At 35.0% G+C, this 23,497-nt stretch overlaps 3 protein-coding genes and 1 long non-coding RNA gene across 4 annotated transcripts; 3 read left to right on the forward strand and 1 right to left on the reverse strand.

Annotated features, from left to right (window-relative positions):
* The first annotated feature begins 1,305 nt into the window (after positions 1 to 1,305).
* Positions 1,306 to 3,457, forward strand: LOC146939834 (uncharacterized). The gene is made up of 4 exons (XM_085753374.1): positions 1,306 to 1,990; positions 2,087 to 2,441; positions 2,563 to 2,673; positions 2,830 to 3,457. The coding sequence occupies exons 1-4, from the start codon at positions 1,508 to 1,510 to the stop codon at positions 2,937 to 2,939; spliced, it is 1,059 nt and encodes a 352-aa protein (XP_085609500.1). The 5' UTR covers positions 1,306 to 1,507; the 3' UTR covers positions 2,940 to 3,457.
* A 3,871-nt stretch (positions 3,458 to 7,328) lies between these two features.
* Positions 7,329 to 9,759, forward strand: LOC146939835 (protein FAR1-RELATED SEQUENCE 5-like; the record flags this gene model as incomplete). The annotated part of the gene is made up of 2 exons (XM_085749822.1): positions 7,329 to 7,424; positions 7,543 to 9,759. Coding segments are annotated over exons 1-2 (2,313 nt in total), but the record flags the coding sequence as incomplete, so codon positions are not given.
* Positions 9,760 to 9,777: 18 nt separating this feature from the next.
* LOC146939836 (uncharacterized) lies at positions 9,778 to 10,184 on the forward strand. The gene is made up of 2 exons (XR_015031771.1): positions 9,778 to 9,846; positions 9,958 to 10,184. It is a non-coding gene; the product is annotated as an uncharacterized LOC146939836 (long non-coding RNA).
* Positions 10,185 to 16,102: 5,918 nt separating this feature from the next.
* On the reverse strand, positions 16,103 to 18,545 carry LOC146939837 (uncharacterized). Its single transcript, XM_085749823.1, has 9 exons — positions 18,390 to 18,545; positions 17,668 to 18,312; positions 17,345 to 17,539; positions 17,185 to 17,265; positions 16,999 to 17,082; positions 16,744 to 16,884; positions 16,539 to 16,663; positions 16,372 to 16,447; positions 16,103 to 16,255 (listed from the first exon to the last, which is right to left on the reverse strand). The coding sequence occupies exons 1-9, from the start codon at positions 18,543 to 18,545 to the stop codon at positions 16,103 to 16,105; spliced, it is 1,656 nt and encodes a 551-aa protein (XP_085605949.1).
* Between the last annotated feature and the right edge of the window lie 4,952 nt (positions 18,546 to 23,497).

The following is a 23,497-nucleotide window of genomic DNA, read 5'->3' on the forward strand; positions in this document are numbered from 1 at the left end:
ATGGTGAATTTGGCCAAATGCCAAAACTCAAATCAATTCATACTTAAAAAAACAAGTAGAGAAAGAACATAAGACTAGAGAGTGGGACCAGTCCTCCTCCAGGGACTAAAATGGAACCTAGATCCCATATTAATACACAAATCCAAAATTTTGATTTCAAACAATAAATACCTAGACTAGATACGTCAAAAAAATCAAATAAATACGGCCTAGTTGAGTAGAGGCAGCAGCAGCCGTAAAAAATAAAAATCCATTGATGAATAAGTCTAATTCTTTTTTTTTGTCAAAAAAAGTCTAATTCTTTTTTTTTTTTTTTTACAGAAAGTCTAATTCTTTTAATCATCGGGGAAACAGTGTTTAAATTTTAATGCAATTTTACTTTTTTTTGGTAGTGTAATGCAATTTTACTTAGAAAGACCAAAACAATACTCTAAATATAATATCAGATAAGACAACAAAAAATACTGGTGATATTCATAAATAAAAAAATTTCTTGAAAAATTTACATATACATTATTTTTAAGAATATTATTAGTTCTTGTCAAAAAAAGAATATTATTAATTATTTTTCTCAAAAAAAACGTATTATTTTTTTATCAAATAGTTTAATAATTAAAATTTTAGTTTTAAAGTGAATAAATAAAAAAGTTAAGAGATCAAAGCTCGACCTCGATATATATATATATATAATGCAACATTCATATTATTAACTATTTCCCTATACCTTTGTAAAAAAAATATATTTCTTTTTTTTTTTTGAGGAAAAAAGAAAAAAAAAATTGTTTATACCATTTTTGCAGGAGAACCATATTTATAATTGTGTTTAAATAGTGTAATCACATAAGTCACAATAATTTCACATCAAATCAAATAATCTCAAATTTTTATTTACAACAACCTTTCAATTTTTTTATTTACATACAACAATATTTTTTTATTGACAGATTAGAACTAATTTAACTTTGAATATACTTTATTTGAGAGATGAATTATTATTGAATACATGTTACAGTATTAAGCTGAAAATTAAAAGTTACTAGTAGCATAATTAAAGTGGATGAGGGGGGTGTGGAGGGGACAAATGGCAGGTGGGTTATGCATGCAATAATAGGGACAAATGTCTCCAACCACTGGGCCATTCTTGTAGTTGTTCTCATAAACTCTTCACCCCCTTCTATTTTAATTCATTTATTTTCACCTTCCACAACCCCATTTTCTCATACCCCAACATTATTATTTTATAAAAAATTAAAATCAATAAAAAATAAAAATATTATAAAATATATCACTGTCTTAAACTACTAGCTTCAAACCTTAATAAAAGCAGATTGTCTTCAACATTCTTCTTCCAAACTCCTTACTTCCCTTCTTCACATCCACTACCTTATTTTCCTCTCTTTTATTCTCTTTTTTTCTTTCTCTTTATCAACCTATAAACTAAACAACCTTAACCTTATAAAATCTGTCTCAAACATCTTTGTTATCTCCGAACCTTAACACGAGAAACATGTCAATGGCTACAAAACAACCACTCTGGTCTCCACCTGAGTTCGACGCCGCTGCGTTCGGTTTCCCTACTGAGTTCCCCTACGAGTTTGAACTATCTTCACCCGTTGAATCGTTAACCGAGTTAACAGACTCAACAGAAAACAGTAGCGACGAAGAAGAAAGTTTCTTTGCTGGGTTAACTCAAAGACTGAGTCAAACCACTCTCCGTGAAACTCAGAAGCAAGGGTTCATCACAGCACCTACCATGAAAACTCGTGACATGGCAGGGTCGCCTCAGTCGACGCTGAGTGGAATCGGGAGCTGGTCTGGTCGAAGCAACGGTTCAGGTGGTTCAGGTGACGGAAGTCCTAACGGAAACTCTCGTGTTCCGTCACCGGTAACGGCGCCGTTTGTTGACCCTTGGGAAGCTATTTATGCTGCTGCAGGTCAAGTTGCTAGGTTCAAAATGAACAACTCAGTGGGTCCCACCCATGTTAACATGGTAAGCTTGTTCAAAAATAAATAGAATCTATCTTCTTCTTTACTTTTGTAACAGTTTCTCTAACGTTGTCGTTTTGTTGTTTTTGTTTTTGTGTAGGTTAATGGAGAAATGAAACAGAAACAGAAACAAGAGCTGTTAGATTGTTGTTCCGTGTGGGAAAGAGAACAAAATCCTAATTGGTTGGTTCAGCAACAGTTACTGTTGATTCAGAATAGAAGGCGTGAACTTGGTTATGAAAGTTCTACTGCAAGATGCAACGTTCCTTTGTCTTTTCAACAAACTCAGCAAAACCAAAGGGTACCACAATATGGACTTGGTGGATCCGGGTTTAGGGTTCCGGTTCAAGGTGGATCTTCTGTGAAAAAGGTTTCTGGTGGAACTGGTGTGTTTTTACCTCGTCATTATGATACTACACCTACTCCTACACCTTCAGATTCACGCAAGAGAACTGGTAAATTAATTATTTCCATTTTTACCCCTTTTTCAAAATCCATTTTTTTTGGTATGTTCAAGCCCTTTTTGGTGTTTAATTGTGTCTCATGTTATTTGTGTTCTATTTTGATTTTGATTAGGTTGTGTACCTGTTATGTTACCGGCAAAGGCAGTAAATTTTAACATGAACATTGATGACCGAAATGTTATTACCCAACCACGCTTGACTAATGTTTTTGCTAATGATTATGGTTAGTTGGATTTTTTATTTATTTATTTTTTTTTGTGTGTGAATATCTACCATTTTAACATATCTACCATGGTACAAACATATGCTTAGTAAAACTTCTTGGTTTTTGGTTTGGTTTTTGTTTTTAACTTATTATGTTGGATTTTCTTTGTTGTAGATTTGTTGTTGGCAAGGAGAAACGCGCTTTTGAAGCAACAGCTATTAATGGCACGGCGGGAAGAAGCTGCCAGCTGTGAAATTCGTCTACCTCAAGAGTGGACTTATTGACTCTTAACCAAGAAGACACAAATATTCTACATGGTGAACTTTTTGAAGAAGAAATTAATTAGTGGAATAGTTTGTTGTGATATTCAAAAATTGTATTTTGGTTTTTAGCAAAAGATGAAATTCAATAGTGTGTTTGGTAGTATAGTTGCAAAATCCAGTTCTTGTGGAAAAAAAAGATTGTACTAGCTTTTGGGATTTGGTTTTAGCTGAAGTAATAGTGAAAGAATAGTAGTTTAGGGAAGGGACTTTTTCTTTTCTTCTTTTCTTAATTATATTTATATTTATTAATAATAATATTATTATTTTAAGTTGTACTAATAAGATTAGCACAGTGTGTTCTTTCATGTAATGGTGATGGGACTGATGGGTCAAGTTATGATGGTGTAACATTGATCAGGTTTCAAGGCAAGTTAGCAAAAATTGCTTTGGCAGATTGGGTGGGAATTTTCCCATATCTTTGTAAAATACCTAGCTCATTTTTACTATACTATGCAATAAAAGATTGCTCATTTTCTGTACCTTACAGACACCTTTACTTTTATCGTTGGTTTGGTTTGATTGTCAATCTGAATCTGAATGCTTTTTGATTTAATTTGTCATGATAAAATTTGGGTTGAACCATAAGGCAAGGGATATCTCATTTTTAATTTTAAGTCATGTCACGGTAAATATGAGAGCTCTATTCAATTGATTGAACTACTCTGAAACGATATGATTACTACTCTTCCATCTCATTATAAAATCTTTATAATAAAAGGTCATCCTAACTAGTTTTCTTGTTCTTGATGCACTAGTTGAGAAAGTTAAAAGTAAAAATCTTATAATCACTTTTTCAATTTTTTTTTATAATCACATATTTTCAAGTAAAAGCATTTATAATCACATATTTAGGACTTGTGAGATTCAATTCTAGATCCTCAAATGTTATGGTGAGTGATTTGTGCATATGGTTTGCAAGTGGATAACATTCACAACCGGCAAGGACAAAGTAAAATATAAAATTGTCACTATACTAGGGTGGAACAATTATCCCTCCAAATTGAATTCAAACAATAATGGGAAGGAACAAAAGGAGGGAAGGTTAGGGGCATTAGGAGAGAGATTGATAGATGTTGATTGGTTGCAGTTAGGGTAGACTTTGAATTTTGATTGAAAAGCATAGGAGTGATGTTGATAAGCATAGAGCAATGGGATGTGTATTGAGGGGATGAAATAATAAGTAATTTTCTGATTAGATTTTGATGGGTACCCTTTGGGCCCCCAATTCTCTAGGTACCCTAGTTGGTGGAGCCCTTATTTCTACCCTCTTCCATCTGAACTTCCACTTTAATTTTTTCCTTAAAGAAGCAACTAACCAAGATACTTTGAAATTTGGGATTTGATTTGGTGTTGGACACATTTCTGATTTTGACTTGGTCAAACTTATGCATTGTTCCCCACCTCACTTATGTTACTTCGTTTTCTTTTTGTTTTTGGGGTACATTCACCAAGTAATTTATACTCCCTCCGTTTTAAAATGAGTGTCGCTTTATCCAATTGCACACAGATTAAGGAATGGAATAAAGTAGTCAAATGTCATAGCAATTTTACCAAATTATTCTAATCAACTATTGGTTTGTTTTTCATTAAAGAAAAAATAATATTTTGGAAGTAGTGTAACATAGTATTAATTGAAGGGTACAATTGAAAAGAAAAAGTTATTATTGCATTGAAAACCGAAAGTGACATTCATTTTGAAACAATTTTTTTTGGCTAAAGCGACACTCATTTTGAAACGGAGGGAGTAGTAATATCCTAGTACCTTGTTGTATTTATTCACTTTATTTTATGTTTGTATTGATTTTGGTTTTAATAAAATTATAATTGCAATGTGGTTTTGTTAAATCATCAAGGTGTAGTTTTTGTTAAAATATAATTGTGTTAAATCTTTTAAGATGTAGTTTTTGTTAACTTATATTGTGTTAAGTTCTAACAATCTCACTCAGAGATAAATTTATGTGAAGACATCAGTTATCATTTCCCTTAATTATATTGGCTTCAATATAGGGCCAAAAGAAATGAGCACCGAATTAGAACCAAAAAGAAAGAAAAATAAACGAGCAACTAAAAAAGTGATATTTACTTTGTCAGCCTCGTACTATTTTGGAAAATAAACTGCAAAGTCTTTTTTTACTGCTTCAACCAAAATTTGTTTCATTTTCACCTAAATAGTAAATACGACAAAAGTGACGAAATTTGGATAGAAATTTGGATGATGAATAATGTTCACCTAAAATAGAATACGAGTATACCATTTTTTTTTTGTACGCAAAGAAAGTACAACAACGGTTTTGGTTTCATTTTAAAAATATATTTATGTTTAGTTTTATGGCTTAGTACTAATACTACTGCCATATGATAATACTTAGTTTTATGGTCTAAAAAATACGATAAAATGAAATTTATTTACTAAAAGACTTTTATCAAAAGTACCCCTAAAAAAAGACTTATATCAAAAGTAGTTATTAAAATACGTAGTTAGGATAATTGATATAAATGTAAAATATTAGAGAAAAACAATTGATGCTTCATAGATATTATAAAATTTTCTTTAAAAAAAAGATATTATAAATTTGTTTTTTTTTTGACAGAATAAAATTTGTTAATATAATATATAATTATTGTCGACCCAAGCTAATCCATCTCCAGAAACTCTTATGATTCAATTCATTTAAACATTATTTCTAAATAAAACAAAATGCCGAGTAGTGTTTGGTCATTTGTAATCGTAAGAGTTTAACTTTGTAATTTTAATGGACATAATTTAAATCTCTACGGCCGTTATAAAATATTCATTAATAGGACAGTTTTGTAAATTTATTACAATTATTTGAGAGATACATACATTTATTTTAGGATAGTGCGACTAGTAATAATAACAAATAAATATGGTTAGAAAATGTCTACCTCCGTCCCAATTTAATTGACACAATTTTGTTTTTCACACATATTAAGAAAAATGTATAAATAAAGGGGAAAGTGGAATATATTGTATTGGGAATGATAAAAGTAGTGTATTATTTAGTGTTATATTGTATTGGGAATGATGAAAGTTGTATTGAAAATTGAAATAGGTCAGTTATTTTGAGACACTTTTTTTTAGAAAATGGGTCAGTTATTCCGGGAGGGAGGGAGTAATATTTTTGCTATAATCCCATAGGTAGAGTGGTAGTGGACTACAGCTAGAGAAGACTAATGGTACTCGAACAGTGATCATGTGATTGAAGTACACACAGCTATGTGCACAAGGGAAAATATTAAGGACAGCTGGCGGTAAAAAACCCACTTTTTACCTGCTAGAATATTTTAATGTAACATATTATATTATATATTATTCCATTTATTGTTTATGCTGCTCACACCCCCCTAAAAAACCACCAGTTATCAGCAATTACTTGTAAACCCCATGCTAAAATTGAAACATGTAGAGTAGTAATTCATATTTTCCTTAGCTTCACACGTGAAACACCATCCTAAAACTCATTTTGAGCTTGGTTTCCCTTCTCCTTCATGCTTAACATGCTTCTTCATCTCCATAGCCACCCATGCTCTTGATATTTCCAAATATGCTTTCTCCTTCATGCTTAACTTAAAGTTCTTCTTCATCAACAAAATTGTTCAACATTATTTCACTTTCCTTTATTGATCTGGAAACTGCAGCTTAGTTTTTATAGATCTAGATTCATTTTCAACATAAAGGTATGAATAAAACTTTGTTTATCATTTTAAATGTTTTTTTATGATATATGGTTGTTGTATAGTAGTAGTGTTGTTGGCGAATATAAGATTCTAAGATACCATAACTGAAAGAATAAATAATGTATTTTTGAGTTAGTTTTTGGTCAATGAAAGAGGGTAAGAAGCCAACAATGGCTGCAACACCAAGTTTGTGAGATGGTGTTGTGCATGGTCGTGCTTAATTTACACACGACCGTGCTTAAACTCACTGGAGATTGGATGCATTTTGTTTACTATCACCATGACGATCGTGCTTAATAATGACACGGTCGTGCTTGTCCTAATGGAAGTAAATATGGTTGGTTTGGGCTAGGTTTTTTGAGACAGATTTTGAACTGCAATCGAGCACGGTCGTGCGTTTTACTGACACGGTCGTGCCAAAATTCCATGCATGAAGTTAAAATTTTGAATGTTTTGGAGCACGGTCGTGCTAATTATAGACGCGGTCGTGCCTGACATCCTGGAAGTAATTGTTTTTGCTTTCTACTAGTATTGCTATGTAGTGTTGTATTTGTCTGGTTCCTGCAATTTTGTTCATGTAAAGGTAGTGTGTGTTTTGGTGAATTTGTGATTGTGATTATTTAAATCCATGTATGTATGATGAACAGGAAGATGGATATTCATGAAATTCTAGAAGTTTTCGGAATTCCCAATGTAAGCGACATAACTGGTGGATGCAACCTTAATGCGGAAGGTTCAGAGGTAGAGGTATGTTGATGTGATTACATTATTGTGTAAATTATTTTTGAAGTTGGCGAAAATCGTAGTGTAATTCTGATCAGAGGATTGTTAATTACTAAGTTATTTTGCAATTTTTAATGTACAGGACATGGACAATAGCTATTGTTCGGAGAGTGATGTATGTTCCTCGGATGAAGATGTCGAAGACATTTACAGTTCGTTGTATGGGTGCAACTTTGACGATGAAACGGCGGTTGATTGCATGGCTGACCTTGACAGAATTAATTTTAAGGAAATAGGGTCGGATGAAATCATGCGGTACCATTTTCAGGATCGTTTAGTTGCATTCAAGTTTTACAATTTGTACGGTTGTGTACGTGGATTTTCCGGTAGAAAAAGCCGTGTTGTTAAGAACAGGGATGGCGATGTTGTTCAACAAACCTTTGTTTGTCATAGAGAAGGTTACAGGGTTGGAAGTAATGCTGCCGATAGGAAAAGAGAGCAGAAGGCAACTAGTAGGTGTGGTTGCATGGCAAAAATTCAAGTACACGTTGACGCTGGTAGCGGTCGATGGTACATAAAATCTGTTGACGATATTCACAATCACACCTTTTTGGATGGGAAGTATGAGGGAATGCTACCTGCACATAGGAAGATGAGCGATTATGACAAATACCAAATGAAAATGATGAGGAAAGCTGGCATTCCTACGTCACGCATCTATGGTTTTTTTGCTTCACAGGCTGGTGGATTTAAAAATCTTGGATATACAAGAAGAGACATGTACAACGAGCAATTCAAGAACAGGGAGAGGAAGAGTACAGATGCAGAGGATGCAATTGATTTCCTTAAGGGTTTGTGTAGTACGGATGATATGATGTTTTGGAGGCACACAGTTAAAGAGGATGGAACACTTCGACATTTATTTTGGTGTGATGGGGTTAGCCGTATGGACTACTCGGTGTTTGGAGATGTTTTGGCATTTGATGCTACATATCGAAAAATTAAGTACAACACACCGTTAGTTATTTTTTCTGGTGTGAACCATCATAATCAAAGTGTCATATTTGGTAGTGCGATTGTTGGTGATGAAACTGAGGACACTTACGTGTGGCTGCTGCAACAATTTCTTGAGGCAATGGGCGGGAAGGCACCTGTGTCAGTTATAACTGACGGAGATCTATCAATGAGAAATGCAATTAGAAGAGTATTTCCACATGCTCATCACCGTTTGTGTGCCTGGCACTTGGCTAGAAATGCAACGAGCAATATAAAAAATCCAAAATTTGTCCCGAAGTTCAAACGGTGTATGTTCGGTGATTTTGATATTGAAGAGTTTGAAACTATGTGGGATTTGTTGGTTGCAGAGTTTGGGTTGGAAAATAATAAGTGGATTCGTGAGCTGTATGAGAAGCGGGAGCAATGGTCAACTGCCCATATCCGTGGTAGATTTTATGCTGGTTTCAGAACAACCTCAAGGTGTGAAGGACTTCATTCTGAATTTGGAAAATATGTTACCGTCTTGTCGAATTTTGTGGATTTTTTACAGCATTTTTTGCGGTGGCTGAATTATGTTAGATACAGAGAAATTGAGGCGGATTATGCATCTTCTTTTGGTGACCCCGTTTTGCAAACTCAACATAGAAAATTAGAGAAGTCAGCTTCAAGAATATATACAAGGTCAGTGTTTAAGCAGTTTAGGCCCGTATTGGAGAGATCTAGTCGGTGCAAAGTCGAAGGTGATGTGCGCAGTGGTTCCATTTTTACCTACAATGTTTTCAAATACCCTAGGGATGATATTCATTGGATCGTGACATTTTGCCAAGAACGGTTGACATTTAAATGTTCATGCAAAAGATTCGAGACATTTGGTATTCCTTGTGAACATATCTTACATGTTCTAGTGCATTTGAACATTGTTGTACTGCCAGAATGTCTTGTGATGGAACGATGGACCAAACGTGCTAAAGATGGAATCAATGCTCAAAATGCTAATAGTTCAAGTCACCGTGATCCTGCATTTGTAACTACGTATGTGATGTTCGTTGAGCGATGTAAGAGGATGGCCAATGCCGTGTTGAAGTGTGGAGATCCTGAATATATACACAAAATCATGGAAATGGTTGAAAAACACACCGAAACATTGGAATCATTAAGCAGGGGTGAAGTTGATGAATTGCCCGTGGTCGGTTCAGTGACAGAAAAAAGTTTAGGTAATCCGCAACGGCTTAAGAAAAGAGGTGGAGCAGCAGCTGCGTCGTCATCTCGTAATGTAAGTGGAAATAAAAAGCGGAGTTCGCCGAAATGTGGCATATGTGGATGTAAGGGTCACAACCGGCAGTCTTGTCGTCTACGAGAAGACTTTAATGTACAGTCACAAAATCATTCATCACATATCAATGATGATCAAGGGTATGATGAAGACTCGGAAGATTGGAACACACCCATGGTAAGTGTCAAGCCGTTATTATCTAATGTTTGAAGTTTCTACTGTTTAAAAGTTAAACGGTGATATTAGCGTCAACATTGTAAGTAATTTATTATTGTTCGAACAACGTAGGATTTGAACTAAAATTGAAGATTGGAGGAGCACGATGAATTTTGAAGTTTGATGTTGCGTTGAAGATGTTCGCAACTGATGAACCGGAGAATGGTGTATGATGACCCTTCGACGAAGATGTTAGTGACCTGTTGTTTGTTTAAATTGATTGTTGTTTTGCGTGTATTTAGGAGTGAACTTATGCATTTTTATTAATCTGTGATATTATGATGTTGGAACCTTTCTAATTTGATGTGGATTGTTTAATATGTACACGATATCAAAGTATTTTGTGAATATTTGAAGGTTTGTGTAAAACGTTGTTCGTTGTGATGTGTCTAATTGCCTGCGCCACCTCTATTGTTAAGCAATTAGTAGTTAATATGTGTACTGGGTTATGAGCACGACCTTGGACACAAACAACACAGGCGTGCTGAAGGAAACATTTTACATTCGTACTTAGCACGGGCGTGTTTGAAAGTGACACGGTCGTGTCAATACACTATGTTCTAAGTTGATCCAGAATGGGAATAGAAGGCACGCCCGTGTGATATATTAGCACGGTCGTGCTTAGGAGTACTGATGCTAATGAAATTTATAGCTGATAATCAAGCACGACCGTGTTTATATTTTGCACGGTCGTGTCATTACAATCTGGTCATTAGTTAGTAATGTGAATGGAATACACACGATCGTGTGTAAATTGGGCACGGTCGTGTCAACATACTATGTTCTAAGTTGAACCAGAATGGGAATAGAAGGCACGCCCGTGTGATAGTTTAGCACGGTCGTGCTTATGAGCACTGATGCTAATGAAATTTATAGCTGATAATCAAGCACGACCGTGTTAATTTTTGGCACGGTCGTGTCATTACAATCTGGTCATTAGTTAGTAATGTGAATGGAATACACACGATCGTGTGTAAATTGGGCACGGTCGTGCTACATATTTTTTACAAAGTTGTCACCACAGCATGCTCAAATTGTATTTCCTTACCACATACGTAAATAATACCACATACAATTTGGAATCATTTACAATACAACCTGAACAGAATTATAGATTATGACACCGACAAAGATTTACATATGAAGTTAAACAAACTTAAATTGAACACAATTAAGTTTTGAACAGAATTTTTGATAGTGCATGTTCAAAGAAACTTATACAAAATTCAAATAGAACCCAATATAACAGTACCAGTAGTTGATGAAAGATATGTAAACAAAAGTAGCGTTAGCAAGTTCAAAATAACCCAACATAACAGTTCCATAATAGAAGCAAGAAACTTAAATAAAAAACCAGTAGCAATCATCCAAGAAGCATAAGCAAGCAAAAAACCTATCCTCCCTACTCCGTAAGTCACGAACACAGATTCCCAACATTAGACTCCACCTGGAGGTTGGTATTCAATTTTTAGGTGCTGCATCATTAGGTTGAGCATATGTTGTTGCGTTTGGTTGTCCTGCCTCATCTGCTGCACCTCAGCCATCATCATTCCACGCCATTCCTGCTCCTCTTCATAATGCCTTTGATGCTCCATCCTCATCTGTTGAAGGTCGGCCCTTGTCCCTTGAACCTCAGCCTCTATCCTTGCACACCAATCATGGTCATGTTGAACCTCCGGCAGCGGTTGGTCTTCCTCCTGGTCATCAGCATGTACGTCATCTCCATCATGCTGCTCTGCAGGAACTTCTGTACCTAAATCGGAATAAATCCAGTTTTCTACATTTGATGTGTCAGTCCTATCAGGATTTGGCAATAGAAATGAGTCATGATTCGCAACCCTCAATTGAAATTGTTCTCTCTTCCCCCCACTCACATCCTTAATCATTTTCATTTGAATCAGTGTGTCAATATTGATTCCATTGCAACCATGAAGTGGATGTTCATCACGATACAATTTAATATTTAACGTCTTGGCCATGAACTCTATCGGTCCCCCCACCACAATCTTACCACTGTCCTGTGTCGCAACAGACGCCATATGGCTTAAAAGATAGTAACCTGTGTTTACTTGTTGCTTGTTGACCATAGCCCATAATATGAATAGTTCATCGGTCCTAACCGTCCCCGTTTCCTTTCGACCGAAGATGGAGCAAGCCATAACCCTGTGAATGTAGCGGAAAACAGGGTTGTGGATGGAACTAGCCTTAGCAGATTTAGGCACAAATTTCCTCATTCCAGTTATTTGATGCCAAAACTCATCAGGATCATAATTCTCAGGCCTATTGTTCGGGTTATGAGAATCGTGGATGAGTCCCGTGCTTGCGAACCCCATCCGTTCACAAAATTCAGTTAGTGACATGCTAAATTCACGGTTATCCAGGCTAAATGACACATTGTTGTGTTGTGGGTCATCAACATTATCTTTATCTTTTCTAAAACACAATGTACTAAGGAATTCTAGGGTAAGGTATACCTTTGTGGAGTATGAATGTCCTATAAATTTCCCCCATCCTATGTTACCAACCAGATCCCTAACATTTTCTCTCATACCTAAATCATCTAGAGTAGTTTTATCGGGATACCTGCTCATTAAGAGACCTCTTCCAGCAAGTATGTCGAACCTCTCCCTTTCCTCTGCTTTCTTTAGGATGATTCCAAGTGCATAAGGCTTACCCTTCTTTTCCTTGCCATCACCAGAGCCAGTATCAGCAGCAACTTCCTTTCCCTTGCCATCAGTAGCAACTTCCTTTCCCTTTTTCTTCTTGGCATGAGAAGTACCATCATCAGCAACCTTTTTCTTCTTGGCATGAGAAGAACCATCATCAGCAACCTTTTTCTTCTTTACTTTAGATGAACCATGATCATCATCATATGAAGCATCATCAACAGCATCATCAACAACATCATCCTTTCTCTTTTTTGTCATTTTTGAATTTCACAAAAGGAAGAAAAATTGGGTTTTGGGATACAAGTTTGGTTTTTAAGATTGATTTTGGTAGGGAAAGGTTGAATTGATGTTGGGTTTATAGATTGGGGATGAGGATTTGTCTTTGATTGATGTTTAAACTTTAATTTGGTTGGTTTTAATTTAGGTTTGGAGGGTACACGAATTTGGACATTTGTTTGAAGATTGGATGATTTTTGATTGTGGTTTGGATTGAATGTGTTATACTTGTTGCTTGTTGTTGTTTTTGTTAAGATTTGGTGAAGTTAGCAGTTGTTTATATGGAGGTTGGGTTGGAAGAGAAGTTGATGGAGGTTAATGGAGGTTTAGGTTTTGGATGGAAGTTGAATGAGTGTGGTGAGAATGAGGAACGGTTACCAAAGACAATATTGATATATAAGTCTGCGAAACGCACACGACCGTGTTGTAAAATGACACGGTCGTGCGTATAGAATCTGGTAAGAACTAAAAAACCAAATAGATTTTCGAGCACGACCGTGCTGTATATTGACACGGTCGTGCGTACTTGTTCTGGTAAAACATAAAACCAGCCATTTCCAAGCACGACCGTGTGTAAAAATGACACGGTCGTGTTTACACGTATAAAATGGAAAAAAAAATGTTCATAAAATGGAAAAAGTGGTGGCTGGGAGTCGAACCCATACCCACCACCTCGTTACTTAGGCAAGGCACACTTATAGACTCATTCATAACCATTAAGCCACATGGGCGCGCATTCGTTATGGTATCAACTTGGGATGTATATAAACATTCGTTTTTTTGTCAACATATGAATTGCACGGTCGTGCTGTATACTAACACGGCCGTGCTGCTTGAAAATGGATGCACACCCTTTAATCCTATGCCATTTCTAAGCACGACCGTGTGTAAAAATGACACGGTCGTGTTTACACGTATAAAATGGAAAAAAAAAGGTTCATAAAATGGAAAAAGTGGTGGCTGGGAGTAGAACCCATACCCACCACCTCGTTCCATAGGCAAGGCACACTTATAGACTCATTCATAACCATTAAGCCACATGGGCGCGCTTTCGTTATAGTATCAACTTGGGATGTATATAAACATTCATTTTTTTGTCAACATATGAATTGCACGGTCGTGCTGTATACTAACACGGCCGTGCTGCTTGAAAATGGATGCACACCCTTTAATTCTATGCCATTTCCAAGCACTATAATAGCTATATATATATTTATTTATTCTTGATTTGATTGCAATAGGTATAGATTACAGTCTATTAACGATTTGATGGCACATACCTTTGCTTTTGAATACTTTCCTACACCATGCATATGTCTTTCAACTGCCATGGCAGAGATTCCATAAAGTGGATGCTCCCTCACTCAATCTTTAATTGTTTTATACATGGTTTTGAACTAAATTACAATTGCCTTACACTATAAATACATTCACATTGTTACACTTGAGTATACCACTACTCAACTCTTTCTTCCTTTCCTTAAAAAAAATACAACTCTTCCACTATGGCTCTCACCCATACACACAATCATATACATGTTATGATTCCAGATTCCCCAGAGGCATTTTTTGGTGCTGTCAAATTATCGTTTATGGTTTATTTCTCTACCCCTATTTTATCAACATTGAAACATTTATTTCGGCTTCATCTATTACATTCTTCCTTATATTTTAGTATGTAATATTTTTGTTATATTATAATTTTTTCAGGCACGTGTTGAAGTTGATCCGGGTTTTGTCGAGGCATACACTAATGATTTTGATGACGTGTGGAACGTTGTCACACCTTATGGAAATATCGTAACACTTGAGTTAACAAAAAACTTCTTTAATCCAACTATAACCAATGGTTGGAACACACTGCAACAATACCACAATTTCCCAACCAACGTGGTTGTAAAGTTTGCTTACTATGGAATGAATATATTCAAAGTCCACGAATTTCGTCAAGTCAATATCTTCAGCCAACTGTCTGCCTTTCACAGTAGAAGTTTGAAGCGAAATGAAATCAAGTTTTTTGATATTCAATTACGGGAGGGTCTAACAATGAGAAACAAGTTGGTAAAGTCAACTATACTTACTTTAAAATATTAATTATTGGTAATTATTATTACATATTCTTTTAATAATATATTAATGAGTTTATTTTTAATGTCCTTATGCAGAAGTTACCTTCGGACTTTAGTCAATACATCGAACATAATGTATGTCGAACTTTAATGTTATGTGGAGATAACGGAGATCATCAGCTTTTTAATATCGTTTCAAACAGTGACGGAAACTACACTCCAAACTGCATAGCAAAAATCGGACCAAAGTGGAATAGATTTTGCCGAAATAATAATTTTCAAAGTGGTACAACGATTAGATTTAAGTTTATCCAGAATAATTATGATGTATGCCATGTGTTTATTTTAGGCTAGTTTATAATTATCGTTTTATCATTTTCAATATGTAACAACCACCGTATAATTATGATGTATGAGATGTTTTTATTTTAAGGTAGTTTATAATAATCGTTTTATCGTTTTCAATATGTAACAACCAATGAAACTAAAAAAATTAATGTTAATAAAAAAAAAAAGTGGAGGCTGGGACAATCATAACCCTTGAGCCACATGGGGCGCGTTCGTTAAGTTAACAACTTCATATGTATATAATTATTAGTTCTTTAAAACACTTGGACCGGCACGGTCGTGTTGTAAACAAACACGGTCGTGCTTCTTTAAACTGGATGCACCTTATAATATATGCCATTTTTCGAGCACGGCCGTGTGTAAATATGACACGGTCGTGTTTAAACGTACTGGAACTAAACACTGAATGTTAATAAAAAAGAATGCTGTGAATGGCACGGTCGTGTTGTATACTAACACGGTCGTGCTTAAACGTTCTGTTCAACATTTAACAACCTACATATTCTTTAACACGGCCATGCGTTACAATTGCACGATCGTGCTAATGGTTCTGTATAGAATCAACTTTTCATACATAATTGCATGGACATTATAGCATAGCTAAAAGCGAAATAACATAATTAAGGTCTACCAAATTCATGATAAACCAAGGATAAAATGTGTTCATCAACAATCATTACAAGTAGATAGTCAAAAGTCAGCGGTACGTACCAACAAAATATATGGGCTCCATAATCAAAACATATTAATAATATTCAAAGTTCGGATAAAACCATAAGTGATAATGATATTTCAGCTTCCGATCAAACCACTACTTCACTGCAATAATGGTTTGTTAGGAACCTAACGACAACACTAATCGTCGTCTATATGGATGGGTTTATTAGCCGGGCTATCTATGGTCTTCAAATATGCATCAGTCTTTTCCAAAACCTCAAGGCGTAAAATGTTGTGGTCCCCAATGAGCAAGTCAGCTGCAATCTTCATCCTTACCGCCTTATCATTCAGCTACATATGATAAAATGGAGTAATTAATCAACAGTAAAAATGGAAAACGAACATTGACTTTACTGTAAACTAAAGGATGCCGTCAATGTATCAACCTATAATGTATTAGTACTTACCGGGTGAATCAAACAGTTCGGGTGGAATAGGTGTTCCATGTTCATCCAGTGAATCACCCATACCCCTGAATTGTCCCTGTATGGACAACAACTTAAGTTATCTCTACAATCATATGGCGACCCTATCCAAGATGATTCATAAATATATAACAATTATAGTTCATTACCAGCTGGGAGGATTGGGCATTCCTAGAGTAGCCTCAACAATTTTGTTGTACTGAAAACCAATGGACTTATTGCGAAAGACATTGCTATGTCCACCCGCACGTACAATGTGATACAGCAACACCCCCTATAATGAAGTTTGCATCAGCTTTTAAAGTATAAAACTCGCGGGAAGTATATATCTAAATACTTTAATAACACACTCACAATTTGTTTCACTTTCATTTGTCTGGTTGAAGAACTTATAAGTGGACAATTTGAGTCAAGCCGGTAGGTGATCATGGCTTCAACATCTACAACCATCAGGTACCATTGAAAATCTGGGGCAACCCTCAATGGAATGTAAATCTGTACAAAAATATGGTGCAATTAAAATTAGAATTATAATCGACTCCGGTTTAAAATGTATAACATTGCCTACACAACATATGCATATAATCCAATAGTGTGTTGAAGACTTACAAACTTCAAATTTGGGAAAGGAGTCATCCAATCTTTGTACTTTTCTCTTATTTGTGTGACGCTGACTCTATCCTCCAAGTCCAACTAATTGTAAACAAAATAAAATCAAATATATTGCATCACTACGTTTTTGATTACATAACTTGTACAAAATCTGAAAAGTTAACTATAGATTTGTAAGTTCACCGCAAACGAAGGGGGTAATGTCCACACAGATTGCCTATCAACTTGGTTACGTGTGATCCTTGCAGCAGCTAATGCAATTGCCTTCGATATAAATTTAATAACAGTAGTTAATGTCAATATAATCAAATAATGTAAATTTTAAGTTGAATTGGGTTCATACCACTTCATTAATTGATTCACCAGGCGTCAGGCATTTAAGCTCAGCTCTTGTTGCCGTCAACCCCATTGTCCACACTAGTCTCTCATTTCTCAAATTACTATCAGATGCATGATGAAAAAGATAGGTGCACACTTGTGCATCTCTAACAACAAGTCTTTTCATTTCTAATGAAGTTGGGTCAGCTGTCTCCTTTCCCTGAAATGTTACAAAAAAAATAAAAATTAAAATAAAAAAAAATGGTATATGCATGTAACCCATGTACGTCGTTATCATATTACATGTTTAAGATAAACATAAGTTTAATAATAATAGTATTTGTTTACCTTTGACGTTTCCCCATCCGACTTCCTTGCCCTTTTTGGTGTAGCTTCCTCCAGTTTTACCGTGACCTTCTTCTCGGATTGAGACAGTTTGGTACTTGTTTTCAACGAACCACACATTGTTGGATTTGGTGAAGGGGTTTCTTTAAACAATTTCTTGTTTACACCATCTCCAGAGAATGTTGGAGGTGTCTTACTATTTCGTGCGTGTCTTTTGAAGTCGCTACGACTTACCAGCAAAGTTTGTTTCTCAGACTTATAGCTCTTGGCTGGTGTATCTTCCTTCAACCAGTAATCAGGAACGAATGGTCTCTCAACAGATTTTGAAACATTCCTCTGCATTACACTTAGATCAACACTACGATCATCCATACTTTCCACTCCAGCGAACACGCTGCTGCTACACCCAAACCTCCCTCCACCGAAGTAATCTTCGTCATTTCCAGATTTAGAACTCCAATCCATGTCAGCAAGTTCCTTATCGAAACGTTCTTGTTCAGTAAGCAAGTCCGGGTCATTAGTTGGTTGCTTTTCAAAGTTAGTTGAATCATCTTTCCCTTGTGAAACTGCAATCACTTCCAGAGCTTCAACAGTGGCTTGAATGGCAAATAGAGAACCCCGTAATCCTACCACCTGATCCGTAATTCCCTGTTATACAACATAAAAATTTAGTTTCAACCAACATTGTCGAAATAATACCATACATGAAGATAAAAGAGGTGTACCTTTTCAACTGTGTTTTGTTTATTAGCCACTTCATACACAATTAGTTTCAAGCCTTTGATCTCTTCCATCACATCTTCTAGAGTTAATCCTTTTGGGGTAGGTGCTGGCGAATCCTTATTCGCGGCCGATTCATCAAAGTCATCTATGCTGTCCATTGTATGTTGTCTACAAAAACATATGTTTTCAGATGTGTTGTTACGATGTTCAAAACACAATATGATTATCATGAACTTCGTACACCACATAACCAAAAACACATGTACAGCACAGTCTATGGCCAACACGACCGTGTCCATATCTTGCACGACCGTGTCATTTAAAAGGCAGACTAGCACACTACAAGTCCAGTAGCTACTGACACGGCCGTGTCGACCACACGCACGACCGTGTACATTATGCAGAACCAAATTATAGCTCATTTGTACATTTTTTTTATTAATAACATCATGGTATACATCATTCACTACTATGAAAAAAACACATTATGATCACACAAAAGGAATAAACCCTTTATGTTAGGTGTTTGCTATTTTCATAAAGAACTTTTGTTTTTTTCCTTTCAAGTTTTAAGAACATCAAATAGAACATCAACAAAAAGGACACTAAAAAAGGATAATGTTAAGAACATCAAGTTTTTTCCTTTCATAAAAAGTGATTTTAAGGAAACTTTGTAAGAGCTTTATCAACACACAAAATAACTTAACAAAAAGTTTATTACTGTACACCCACCGTAATGAAGGAGGATGTTGAAGTTCTTCAAGTTGGAAATCATTTTCTTCAGCCATTGTGTTCAGATATTTTGTTTCTCTAAGATTTTCTGATATGTTAGTGTTACAATGGATAGAGAATAAAGAGAAACTTTGCTTAAACATAGACATAACTCTGTGCAAAAAGCCTACCATATGATGTGTCTCACTATCATTGGTCCATTGGTTATTAAAATACCAATATATGTCTTATGTTGATGTGTAAAGAAAAGTGTCATTTTGGCATTTCATTTACACTCTCACGTGCAACCTAATGGCCAAAGTATGGTACTAGGTTATCAATCTAATTAGTGGGCCCATGTAGTTACATGGAGTCACCATCAACTACTTTTATATAAAAAAAAAAATATTAACTTAAATTGTATTGAATATTATATTTTCTTCCCTATAAATACACACCCTCAGTTCTCAATTTCTTACACAATTACTCTCTTCCTAACATACTAAATTTTCATTCTCAACATGTCAACTCAACCATCGGCGCCTGGACCAGTAAAGTGCACCGTCAAGTTGGAAAATGATGGTTCTGTCCACGACGCTTGGTACTTGATACCAGTCGAGACGCTATCCGAACTATTTCGCTACTTCAACGAATATTTCATGAGGTACTATGAACCAACTCGTAGGGTGAAAAAATTTTACTGCATAACACCATACTACTCGTTGGAAACTGTCCATAACGACTGGAAATTAAGCTACGATGTCAAGCATCTTGAAACCGACCGTGAGGTTGAAAACATGTTTCGATGGAGGACAAACGTAGGGGGCCCTTTGTATTTGTATGTTACAAGTCAATTATCCAACTAATAGATCCCACCAATTATTGCTATCCTACTCAATGTATCGTATTTTTTTTATGTTTTTTGGCATCTGTGATGTGAACCTCATGTAATCGTTTAATTATTGTTATATTATCATGTTGTCTTTGCAAGAAGTTTTGCAGAATTCAATGTTGTTTTGTTAAGCTCCATCAACAAAAATAATATTGTTTTGTTAGGTACATTTAAATCAGTTGAGGTGCAGAAATTGATATACATAATTTGTGGTCAAACATTGATGTAAATCATCATAAATAATAAAAAACCAACAACAGTTTTTGTAAAAAAAACAAAAAAACCAACAGAAGTCTAAATGACATAAGTAAAAAAGTACACTTAGTTTTCATGCCTTTTCTTCATGTCCATGGCCACATCTTGTTAGAATTGTTACATTCCTATTTTCCTTCTTTATAACCATTATCTTAATGAAACCTTTGCCCCAATAGATGATAAGAACGTTGATTTTTTCCACTACAATTGAATAAAAAAAAAATTATGCAATATACTATGTTATGTAAATTCATTTTATCAGAACTAGACTAACAAAATTATGAGATTGTGCATCTAAATATAGACTTTTGTATAAAATTATTGGTCTGTAAATTAAATGTTAGTATTTAATATCCAACCAACAAATGATAAATGTTAATGGTATGGTTACACCAACCAAAGTCTGTCAAAAAAATTTGATTGCTATAAACCAGAAAATAAAAGAATCTCCTTCTTATCTACAATGTACCTTTTTCCTTGTACTACTACACATGGGAGACAGCTTTTTCTATGTCCAAATCACAATCCAAAACAGCTTTTTCACTATAAGGTACCCATCAAAGCTGACTTTCTGTCAACACTGTTTTGTCCATTGGATAAACCAGTGTCTCATGTACTTACTCAATTCAAATCAAAATAATTTTGGTTCCCACTTAGATTTTGGCCAATTTTTCCCTCTTTGCTTTTGGCCAAATTTCGAAATGCTTAATTAGGGTTTAGGTGGCAATATTTTGTAATTAATAACATAGTTAAATAGGTCACTAAATAAATAAGTCACTTAATTAACAACAACAATAATATAAAATTACATCTTAATGTAGGGTCTAGGTTTCTTTGCGCACGGTCGTGCTTAAATACAGCACGGTCGTGCACTAACTGACTGAGTTATACTACTACATATGAGCACGGTCGTGCATAATTATGACACGGGCGTGTTACCAAACACTGGTAACAACCTTCTTTTCAAATAAAACATACACACGACCGTGCACGATTATTGCACGACCGTGCATGAGATAATTAACTTATAAACCTAAATGGAAAACTAGCCTAAATACAAATACCATAGTAAATTTGACCTGCAGATTAAGCACGTCCGTGCGTAACATGGACACGATCGTGCATCACTTCACTGGTTATTAGACACGAGCGTACTTCACAACGACACGACCGTGCTTCACAACGACACGACCGTGCTTAACATCATTGTTAGCAATATAGCTGCTTGTTGATCTTTATTCTCAGTGAAGATGATATTCAGTTTGTGATGAATGCTAGAGAACCCAGAACCAACACCAGTACAACAATTAAACATTTGATCTTACACGTTGAATATTTTGCCTTTCTCAAATCTTCCTTCAATATAGACAACTCATAACAATGGTTTTTTTTGACAAAAACAATATCATCCATTAATCTCTTGTGAACATGTAGTGATTCATTCTTAACTTCTCTTTTAATTTCCAACAGTTGCTGGTTACATTCTTCAAACTGTTTTTGGAGGAATAATAATTCAATCTCAGATTGAATCTTCACATGCTGAATATCCTCCTCAATTAAATGTTTCATATCCACCAATTTAGCATCCAATTCTTTATTCAAAGCATCAAACTTCATAGCTTGATCAACTAGTACACACTCCAATTCATGTTCTAAGGTAGAATTTGTAGAGCCAAAATCCGTCAACTTACTTTCCAGAACTTGGGTTGAATCCTTTTCACATCCAATTGGTTCACACCACTTGAAAAATTCACACCTTTGTTTGCTTTTGTTTTTTTTGTTGTTGTTCTTGCAAACGTAAAACAGCCGGTTTGGATTTTCATTAGTCATTGAAACCTTTATCGCTGCTATTTTGTTACAATGGCATACCTTGTTGGCATATTTAATCCAGCTCTGTCTCTCTCCCATGTTGCTTGCTGAGGCCTTTGAGACATTCATGGTTGCACTGTTACAATCAAATAATATTAATAATGGGTCAATCAATAAACATAAAAATCAAACAATCAATTATAATAATATTTACATTTCATGAACTTCCAAAACAAAGTGGCAGAATTTCTGCAACTTCTTCAACTACCTTTAAACTACAATTTAACAATATTATAAAATTGAAGCAACAAATTACAACACACGAAATTGAAGCAAAGGATAAAGTTTGAGAACCATCATCAGCAAAGTTAAATTCAACAACACAACAACTTATCTAACATATTCAACATTGAAGCAACAAATTACAAAATCAAACTAGATATCTAATTCAAAAGTAAGTCCAGAAGGAATTGAATAACAAGAGGATGGGAAAAAGTTATTACAATGGAAAACTTACAATTGTGTGGAGTTAATGTTGTCAGGAGAAGAATTCGGCTCTGAATGATGAGAAGAAGATGGCTTCAGTTGCTCTTGCTCACTTCAAGAAATTGAGAACAAATTTAATTTGGTTTAAGTGTTTTTATGGATCTTGGTAGCTCAAGGTAATGAATGCAACATATGAAAGTAATTGGATCCCCAATTATTATTTCAACCATATACCCTAAATGTTTGTTTGGTTGGTGCTTAAAGGTAGATGGAAAAAGACTTATATGATATGTTTGTTTATGAAGAGTGTTTGGTTATATATAAATAGGATAGATGTGAATTTATTTAATAGCTAACATAATTAAAATAATTAAAATAAAGCCTAACTAAACAATTTATCTTGCAACCCTAAACCTATCTTTTAAATGTGTTTCTCAGCCAAGCCAAATGTGTCAAGAGCAATTTTCAAAACACAAATCATAAATAAATAGTTACTCTCTTGTTCTTTACTCAGCTACTCAAATAGGTATGAGTAGCTAGACTTTACTATGACTGAATAGGTATGAGTAGCTAAACTTTACTATGACATAATAGGTATGAGTCAATGCTGATCAACCATTCAAAGCACACCCTAGGGATCATCGACAACATCATCAGATCTTCAAAACTTTTGATTAAGATCTAATAACGGAAAAGAAGTTAGTAAATACCCAAGCTAAAGAAGTGTGTTGTGTGATCAAATCTAATAAAAAAGCAATAAAAGTTTTTTCGTGAAGAAAATTAAATAAATTATTCACATGTGCAAGAAAGCTCACGAAGTAATCTAGGAATCAAAATTAACCACACCAGAATTCTTCACACTTTAGAGTTATTTCAAAGTAAATGTCATGTTTTTGTGCGACCAAACAATTACATACAGTTAAGGACCTGCATGGTTTCAAAAGCTTCAAATGATAA

Source organism: Medicago sativa, chromosome 3, assembly GCF_051527215.1.
Source record: "Medicago sativa cultivar Bolivia chromosome 3, Bolivia_mono, whole genome shotgun sequence".
NCBI classification, from domain to species: domain Eukaryota; kingdom Viridiplantae; phylum Streptophyta; class Magnoliopsida; order Fabales; family Fabaceae; genus Medicago; species Medicago sativa.